General features: G+C 44.8%; 4 protein-coding genes across 6 annotated transcripts in view; 1 reads left to right on the top strand and 3 right to left on the bottom strand.

The window, feature by feature from the left end:
• Window positions 1–2,376, bottom strand: part of LOC108125673 (alpha-N-acetylgalactosaminidase) — a 52,697-nt gene extending 50,321 nt beyond the window's left edge. For 2 of the 3 annotated variants that reach the window (XM_070278743.1, XM_017241955.3), the window contains exons 1-7: window positions 2,157–2,376; window positions 1,442–1,564; window positions 1,357–1,386; window positions 1,238–1,285; window positions 1,000–1,177; window positions 371–942; window positions 8–309 (exon numbers count right to left, since the gene is read on the bottom strand). In XM_070278743.1, the coding sequence (XP_070134844.1) occupies window positions 8–309; window positions 371–942; window positions 1,000–1,177; window positions 1,238–1,285; window positions 1,357–1,386; window positions 1,442–1,542 (1,231 nt within the window). In that variant the 5' untranslated portion in view covers window positions 1,543–1,564; window positions 2,157–2,376. The remainder of the gene's footprint in view (window positions 1–7; window positions 310–370; window positions 943–999; window positions 1,178–1,237; window positions 1,286–1,356; window positions 1,387–1,441; window positions 1,565–2,156) is intronic. The other variant, XM_070278744.1, reaches the window with a different exon arrangement.
• Window positions 2,377–2,959: 583 nt separating this feature from the next.
• On the top strand, window positions 2,960–4,324 carry Nup62 (Nucleoporin 62kD). The gene has a single exon (XM_017241956.3). The coding sequence runs from the start codon at window positions 3,056–3,058 to the stop codon at window positions 4,229–4,231; it is 1,176 nt and encodes a 391-aa protein (XP_017097445.2). The 5' UTR covers window positions 2,960–3,055; the 3' UTR covers window positions 4,232–4,324.
• A 9-nt stretch (window positions 4,325–4,333) lies between these two features.
• wcd (U3 small nucleolar RNA-associated protein 18 homolog wicked) lies at window positions 4,334–5,939 on the bottom strand. Its single transcript, XM_017241950.3, has one exon. The coding sequence runs from the start codon at window positions 5,900–5,902 to the stop codon at window positions 4,385–4,387; it is 1,518 nt and encodes a 505-aa protein (XP_017097439.2). The 5' UTR covers window positions 5,903–5,939; the 3' UTR covers window positions 4,334–4,384.
• A 280-nt stretch (window positions 5,940–6,219) lies between these two features.
• LOC108125622 (zinc finger protein 454) lies at window positions 6,220–7,002 on the bottom strand. Its single transcript, XM_043210302.1, has one exon. The coding sequence runs from the start codon at window positions 7,000–7,002 to the stop codon at window positions 6,220–6,222; it is 783 nt and encodes a 260-aa protein (XP_043066237.1).
• Between the last annotated feature and the right edge of the window lie 1,861 nt (window positions 7,003–8,863).

The following is an 8,863-nucleotide window of genomic DNA, read 5'->3' as shown; positions in this document are numbered from 1 at the left end:
GTCTTACCATTGGGATTGACGCGTGTGACGAACTGGTTGCTCTTCTTGAAGACACCCAGGTTCCTGCTGGAGTCATACAGATCCTGGACCGCATAGCCATTGGGATTCTTCAAGCCGAGTTCCTTGATGGTAAAGGTAATTCTGTAAGGAGCTCCATCATCCCGACGACTGACAAAGGCCACGGCATAGGAGTGGTATCCGTTTTTGGTCACCGGAGTGATTTTTCGCTGCCAGACTTCTATTTGATTCCGAGTCAAGATCCGACGCCCCTGGATGCCCAGTTCATCCTGATCCACAGCAATGACGGCTCTAAAAAGTGAATAACCATTAATATGGAGCGTCATCTAATATATATATTCCCCAAACAAACCGATTCTGTAGAATAGCCTTGATCTCGGGACGAACTGCCTCCAAGTCGTTGGACATGATTAGGGGAGCTGCCATGATTGCCCAAATGGCCATCTGCAACTTGCTCTGGTCGTAGCTGAGTCCGTAGTTTCCCAGCAGAAGCATATCCGGATCGTTCCAATGACCCGGTCCAGCTTGCGGTTGAATCCTGTCCTGGTTCTTGCCAAAGTAGTCCATTATCTGCATCAGCGACTCCAGGGAATCATCAATGTCGTCCCAGTTGCGCCACAAATTGCAGTGTTTTTTAAGAGACTCGTAGTCGGGCATCTCTCCAGCTGGCTCCTGATAAGCTGGCCAACTGCAGGAGTAGACCATTGGCCTGCCCGTTTCATTTAAAAGACGTCCAAACTCCGGGTATCCTACGGCCATGTCGCTGATGTTGGCATAACAACCATCCAGCTTGACGTAATCCACGTCCCAGTCGGCGAAAGTCTGGGCATCCAGCTTCATGTGATTGATTACTCCTGGATAGCCAGCACAGGTGTTGGTTCCATAGTCCTGGTACAGACCAAACTTGAGACCTAAGTCGTGGATCTAAAAAGTACTTGGTTATTAGAGAAGTTCTAAGGGATCTGAGGTTGGGAAAATTACGTGATCCGCTAGGGCATTTAATCCGCTGGGGAAGCGTTTCTTGTCAGCCACTAGTTTCTGGGTCTTATTATCCCGATCTTTCTCCAACCAGCAGTCATCAATAATAACATATTCGTAGCCAGCAGCGGCATAGCCTTCGGAAACCAGAAGGTCAGCATGGCGTGAGAATAGTTTCTCACTAAAAAATAAAAGAAATCTCATTAAATCACCTTGAAGTTGAATAATATTATGGAAGTACCTGATGCACTCGTTGGGGTAAAGCTCACAATCTGTGATACAACGGAAGCTAAAGATTTAATTAATTAAAAATTTAATTAATATAGTTAGTAATCTTAAATTAATCTACTAGGACCTTACCGCTCCCAGGACATCCAACCCATGGGTGGCCTACAGAGAAGTGAATTATTAGCCACTAGGATAATCAATAAAAGATCCGACTTACGTTCGTGCTAGACCATTATCCAAAGCCTGCCCACTTCTGAGCAATTGCAGGAGGAGAATCCCACCCAGAAGACAGCTACAAGTTCCGTACATCGCGAGCATTGAGCACCGACTGAATCCTGGTCTGTGGGATGGTCGAGAATTTATATTTTCTGGCGGGTGCACTTCAGATAAGTGTGTTTGCCACCGTTGAAGTGGTCTTGGGTGGGGGGGAGGTAGTCTTAAGAACCCGAAAAGAAGGTGGAGATGGAGGAGGAGCACAAGACCCGCTAGAAGGTTAGGTTGGCTAATTGCTATTGCAGTGGAGTACACCCATCGACTGATTTGGTGTTCGTCGGGTGGAACAAGCAGCAGGCTTTCGATTACAGGAGGAGCCTCTTATCTCGCCAAGTTCACAGCGATCACCCAGGGAGCAAACCAGGGCGAGGAGCGAAAGGCAACAGCGGCTTTCTGATATGCTTTTGTTGTTCAATTGCTGGGCTATTTGCGACTCAAACTGGACTACAAAGTTCAGGAGCTTTTGGAATTATTAAAAAAAAAGGTTATTCCACAAAGACAATCCTTATAAAAGGACTGTTTGCTGAAGCTTAATTATCCCTATCCCTAATTATCCCTAGACCTTAGGAAATCTTCATGTAAATTAGTTTTTATTCGTATTTTTCTGAATATTTGACGTTTTTGACCTATTTGCTGAGCTTGCAAATGCAATTACCTACCAGGTGTCGTTGCACTCCAGGTTTTTTCTAATTAAACTCTTGACCCAAATGTCGTCTTATCACAGTCTCCACTTACAGATAGCAAAAGGTTACAAATTAGAGTTTAGTTCGCCGTGATTATTGATTTTATTTATTAAGCAATTGGCGGTTAAAATTATGTTTTTTAAACTCGATTTATACCGCTTATATTTAAGCTTTAAACATTTTCTTCCTACGCCGTCAATCTGCGACTAAAAAATACCCGGAAAATAGTGTGGACATGGAAGGAAGACCTGCCGGAGGTCTACTATACCGATGGTTTTTAATCTAAAAAAAGCTGTACATTAATTTAAATAATAGAAAGCAATTGCATATAAAAGTTTATTTTAGTTTTACAATTTTCAGGTACTGCCATGTGTTTTATTTTCTCCATTCAAGTCAATAGAGGTGTAAAATATATGTTTACTTGGTAAAAATTGCAATAAATCAATTAAAAGATGTTTTAAAATTGGTCAATAAAAATAAAAAGTTAATATAGTAGTTAAAGAAAATTGAAAGTTAAAGATATATTTTAAAAAACATTTTTATTAGGGTATTACGAAGTAACAACGGAAGTAATTTATTAAAAAAAAGAGATAAACAGAATGTGAATTGGATAATCAAAAATCGTATGATGGTACCAAATAAACATATTAATTTATAATATAAAATTAAAATTCACACTTCTAAGACAATATTTGAATTAACGGAAATTGAGTTGCCAACTGCTCGGAACTGCCAACCTATTTATAGAGAATTCTATCAAAACATTTTCCAGCACTGCCCAAAGGAATTTGACATTACGGTCTCACTGGATAATTTGGCGTGATTTTCGTTTGATCGAATTTTTCTAATTTTTGTCAGTTTTCTTTGTTTTAATCATGGCATTTCAATTGCCAACAACCACAAGCGCCCCGACAGCAGCGGCGCCCTCGTTTTCCTTTGGTCTGAGCACCGGAACAGCCTCACCAGCTGGTGGTCTGGGAGCTGCCGGCGCTGTTCCCGCCACAAAACCCACATTCGCCTTCGCAGCCCCAGCGGCGACCATAAATCTTGGAGGAGGGGATGCGGATACCAAAAAAGCACAAAATCCACCACCATTCAGTGGTTTTGGTTTAGGCGGAGGTGCGACATCTACCCCCGCTCTTAGCTTGGGAGGCGCGCCAAAAAATCCTGTCTCAACAGCAACTCCAGCGGTCGGGACCACGGCAGCTGCACCGGCCTTTGGAGGATTCCTGTCACAACCTGCTGCAGCAGCTGCGCCAGCTGCATCGACTGCAGCTCCCGTCGCGGCCACTCCCACAACAGGATTGCTATCGGGACTGGGAGCGCCAAAGAGTACCGCCCCTTCTGCCACTAGCTTGACTGCAGCTCCTACGGCTGTGGCTCCACAGACTGCAGCAGCAGCAGTGCCTACTCTGAGCACTGGAGGTGCCTTTGCTAATCTAACCACCGAAACAAAGACCACGGATTCCTCGGCAGTATCTACTGCTAATCAGCTATCCTATAATCAACTGGAAGAGCACATAAACAAGTGGACTCTGGAGTTTGAGGAGCAGGAGAAGGTGTTTACCGAGCAGGCGACACAGATTAATGCTTGGGACAAGCTGCTCATCAGCAACAACCAAAAGATCGTGGAGCTGAACGATGCTGTGAAGAAGGTGAAGACCGATCAGCAGGTGTTGGACCAGGAACTGGAGTTCATAGCCACGCAGCATAAGGAGCTGGAGGAAAGCCTGGCGCCCCTCGAGAAAGAATTCGTGAACCTACCGCGCGTCGATATGGAGCGCAGTCACACATATCTGATGGTGGAAAACCTGGACACGCAGTTGAAGCAAATGTCCGAGGATTTGAAGGAGATTATCGATAACCTGAACGAGGCCAACAAGGGCCAGGACACCACCGACCCGATTATCCAAATTGGCAAGATCTTAAATGCCCACATGAGTTCGCTGCAGTGGATCGAGTCCCAGTCGTCGAATATCTGCCGGAAGCTGGACGACATTGGAAAGATCCAAGACACCCAGAAGCGGGACATATTCAGGGCTCCCTTTTAGCGCGATTTAGAATTGAAACTGTTAACTTGTAACCAACCTCGGTTGGAAGTCCTTAAGAAACGAATAAAAAAAAGGTGATTTCAAATTAGGGGACTCGAGAAGTATTTAATTACATACAACTTTTATAAAATGTACACATCTCCGGATTAAAAGCTAATAGTTCTTGAAGTATTTAAGCCTAAAGAGCGGCACGTATTTATATTTTGTAGCAAAGGCCAAGAAGCTGCTGTGCGGCGAAAAGGACATGGAGGTGACAAAGCCCACGCTGTCGTTCTGGCTGGGGAAGTTGGAGTACACGGTGGCACTGGGGAAATGGGCCAATTTTACACAATTCGGGGCCTTGTTGGAAGACATGGCTAGTAACTCCGAGGTGTGATTGAACTGCAGATCCTTGATGCCTGTTCTTAGGTTCAGGAAGCTCTTCTCCGGCTGAGGTGCGCTTGAGGTGTAAACACATTCATAATCGTAGACATTAACGACGCCCTCGTCGCTGCCGGTGGCCAAAAGCCGTTGGTTGGGCGAAAGTCGGACGACTTGTCCGTGGATGCAGCCATCGTCGAGGAAACTGTGTTCGATCACATTCTGCCGCAAGCTTAGCACATTCACATTAGTGCTAGCGCCGACCACCAGAACCCTCTTCGAGTCACTTGTCCAGCATAATCCGCGCACGCCGCCCTCCTGTTTGAAGCTGTGCAGTAGTTCGTTGGTGTTCGCGGTCAGCAAGTGAATCGCTCCAAACTTTCCAGCGGCGATAATGAACTTTCCACATGGAGACACCTCGAAACTGTGCATGGTTTCCATATCGCCTGGCAGCGTAAGCTTTAATTCGGTCGCCTCCAGAAGATCGTAAGAGAAGTAGAACTTTCGGACGGAGCCGAAAAACGCCTTGGTGCCACAGGGTGCAATCCGGGTACAGATGAGTGGGAACTTCTTGAAGCGCATGCTGTGTAGCTTCTCGTTTTTCTGCCCGTCCACAGTGTAGATGGTTGCCACGCTGTTCGCACCCGAAACCAGGGCAGCCGTGCTTGTGGGATGGAACTGGACGCTGCTGGGCACGCCTTCGGAGTAGGTTGATCGATTCAAGTCCTTTACACGTTTAAAGGCAAGCGTTTTGGGTAACAGGTCCAACCGCTTAGCCTTGTGATCGATGAAGCCCACGGTTTGAAGGAGTTCTTCCTCGGAGGAGGCATATTCATCCTCAGAGTTCTTCGCTTTCTTCTCAGCCCATTTCGGCTGATTCAGAGTTCGCTGGAATCGTGCTGTGAGGTACTCCTTATAGGATTTGTCCTTGCGCAAGTGGTTCAGAGGCCCTGTGTGCTTGGTTTGCTTTTTGACGTCACCCACTTTGAGGTCTTCATCATCAGAATCCGACCAGGCGGGTTTCCTTTTGTTTCCGGCTTTATCTTGGCCAGCTGACTGATCCTTCTCCTCATCTTCATCGCTGTGACTCCACTTAGCACCTACGGATTTGGCCAGGTTTGAAAGAAACCTCTGCTTGTCGCCCAGGATCACCTTTTCCATCGGCACCTCCATATAGTTCAATGCCTTTGCCTGCGAGGCTTTCGGAACATAGGGTTTCTTGGCGCCTTCCTTTTCTTCTTTTTCATGGCCATATAGAGCCATAAGTTCCTTAAGCTCCTCCATGCCATCGCTGGACTCGTCTGAACTCATGTTAGTTAGCTTAAATTGTGTTTTATTTACGGAAAAATTCGTAAATTTCAGAAAACAATCACACGTGTAGTGTTAAAAAACCAACGAAAAAGATTATACAGTGTTGGCTAACACTAATTTTAAAAACCCTAACGCTAAGAGAGTTTGGCGCTCGAATTTGAATTCGCTTCGAAAACTGCATAGTCACTCCTTTAATCTCTCTTCATTACTCATTTAATAATGTCAACTAATTAAGGTATTTTATAACTAGTTCTATCAATAATTTTACAATTTAATTATAAATTTCAATTATTGCAGCGTTAAATGAGTATTACTCTTCAAAAAAAGTCGCTTTTATGAACTTTGTATTGGCGAGCCTTCCTCGTCTTGCGTCCTTGACAATGGTTCTTGTGTCTTAAGAGAAACCCCTCCAGCTTGTACACACGTCCACAACGATCGCATGTCCACTCCGGCTTCTCCTGGGCTGGAAGCGTCGGAATTCCATTCGATTCCTTGGTCTTGTGATTCTTTAAGCAATTGTCGCAGGCGTAGCGATGGGTGACATGGCCTAGTCGGAATGTGGCTAGGAAGTGCTTTCCGCATAAAATACAATCAAAACTTTTGGTAACGCTGCTCTCCGTTTCCAGCTCTTCCGGCTCGGGCTCTAGATGACTTTTCAAGTGGGCCTGGTACTCCTGGTCGGTTTCAAACTTTACGTTGCAGGATCCGCAGCGAAGGGCCTCAAATGAGGTTTCGTGCACCAATATGTGGCAGTAGAGGTGTGCGATTGACTCAAAGTCTTGGTCACACACTATGCACTGATATATTTCATCCTTCTCATTTTCTTTTTTTTGCTTGTCATCCTCCTTCTTGTTTTTGTTGTCCTTGCGGCAGGCCTTAAGATGAACTTTGAAAGCTTTTGCTGAACGGATAGCACAGGCACAGTAGGGACAGTGGTACATCAGTTGGTTATCCTCCGGAAAAAATTCGGGCTCCAGAAGATCCTCCTCCATGGTGCATGGTGCAACATAGATGGTAGTCACTACTCCATTTTCCTCGGTCACCGACAGTAGAGTAGCTGCTTCCAGTTCCGTGAAAATATATTTTTCTGCACTTGTCATACTTGGTTCGTCCAACCGGAAAGAAAGTTCTTGAAGAAGTGGGGAGACAGACTGTCATTTCACTTGATTGAAAGAAAGTGGATCTGTCAGGGATGGCGAAAAAAGAAAGGTGTGCGTAAATGAACTATCGACCCCATTTATTCAAATTCAAATTTAAAATCAGGTTCATTAACGTTAAAATTTAATGAGCTATTATTTTTCTTATGAAACTACAATAATTAATTACAAAAAGGTACCTAAAATATTGCCCTCAAAGGACAAGAAAAGAAAGTTACTTTGAAAGCTATATATCATACATTTTTCCGAAAATAAGTTTTGTAACTATAATTACCCCTTTGAGCTGGTAACTCAAATGAAGGATGATCCTGTTTTCTTTGTCCCTCCAAACATATCCTTAATACACTACCATACTCTATGAATTATAAAATCAAATGGTATTCTCTGGAAAGACATAAATTATGGCGGGCTTATTTGAACATTAATGACAAAGCTTTGTCTTCCAGTGATAGTTAATTTAAAATTGAAGAAGGACTTCTAAAATTTGTGAATAATATTTACTGTGCGTAGTCTACCCCCAATTTGTGCGGTAAGCTTCGCATCCGTGCTTTATGACACGCGTAATGCGAGTCAAAATATGCAATTAAACAAAAACTTCTTGACTGGAAAAATATTTGCATAACTTGGGCAAACAAATGTCGGAGCACGTCGTCCTCGTCACCAGTCGACAATGCCAAGTTGTTGTTGAACTTGTCATTACACACACAAAAACATGGGGAACCAGCCACCGCTCACACCCACCCACCCATTCACTCACTATCTATCCTATTCAGAGAGCCCACCCACCCACTGGGGGTGGTGCTTCCACTAAAGTGTGGATTAATAGCTGGGGTGGCAGTGCTCAGCGCCAGAAATCAGCGCTCGTAAAATTTACGTAAAATTCATTAAGCGCAACAAAAGACGCTGCCTGGAGAGGAAACAGGTTGGCCCGAAAAAAAGGGGGCGGCTGCAATCGCTTAGAGACAAAGCCCTGCATAGTTGATAAGGCGCGTCCTCCGAGGATGAGGTGGGTAATGGGTGGTTGGCCAGGCAATGTACTGGGGATGTGTACGGAGGTGAGTTAGCTTGTCTTGTGGTGCCCGCAAGTGTCTCCTGGCAAGTCAGGCGTCAAGCCCCACTGAAGGCAACAAATTTTTGTCATTTCAAAGGATCCAGGATGTTATTGTTGCACCGTCTCAAAGGCCACTCTTGACAAGGGAAGTTTATTGTTTTTTTTAAAGAAAGTAAAGGGCTTTTTTTTTTAAATTGTAAAGAGTAAAAAAATCGAATTATATTTTATTATTAAATATTTATAGAAATTTTGGTGTAAATTATTATTTTTAGTGTTTAGTGTGTCTTTTGGCTTCCAAACTCGTTATCCTTTAGCTCCTGGGCAGCCATGCGCGTCGGCATAGTGCTCCTTAAGTAGCCCGACATTGTGGCAGATCCTTTCCAATCCCCAATCCCAGATCCGAGCTCCTCGCCGAGTGACAGATTAGCGTGTTGACATTAAGTTTGTCCTGTGGCATTGCAGCTCTGCAGGACCCCGTATATCGCCTGTTGACTTTAAGTATCGGCAGAAACAGCATGCAAATGATGATGGGGCCACGCATTACAGCATGTTGCGGTCGCTCTGCGTGCGGGCGTGTCTCCTGGCTCCTGGTTCCTGTGGCATGTAATGAGTTTTCCATTGCCTCGCGCACACGCTGCATCTGCATCAGGTTACCCGTTTTCCAATACCCCTGTTACCGCTGATTTGTGCGGCTGATAGTCGGCTTCGCGGTAATGCTGGTAATTAACGTCTTTTCTGTCCTCGGATATCGCC

This window comes from Drosophila bipectinata, chromosome 2R (genome assembly GCF_030179905.1).
Source record: "Drosophila bipectinata strain 14024-0381.07 chromosome 2R, DbipHiC1v2, whole genome shotgun sequence".
NCBI classification, from domain to species: domain Eukaryota; kingdom Metazoa; phylum Arthropoda; class Insecta; order Diptera; family Drosophilidae; genus Drosophila; species Drosophila bipectinata.
This window is presented reverse-complemented; position numbering and strand designations above follow the sequence as displayed.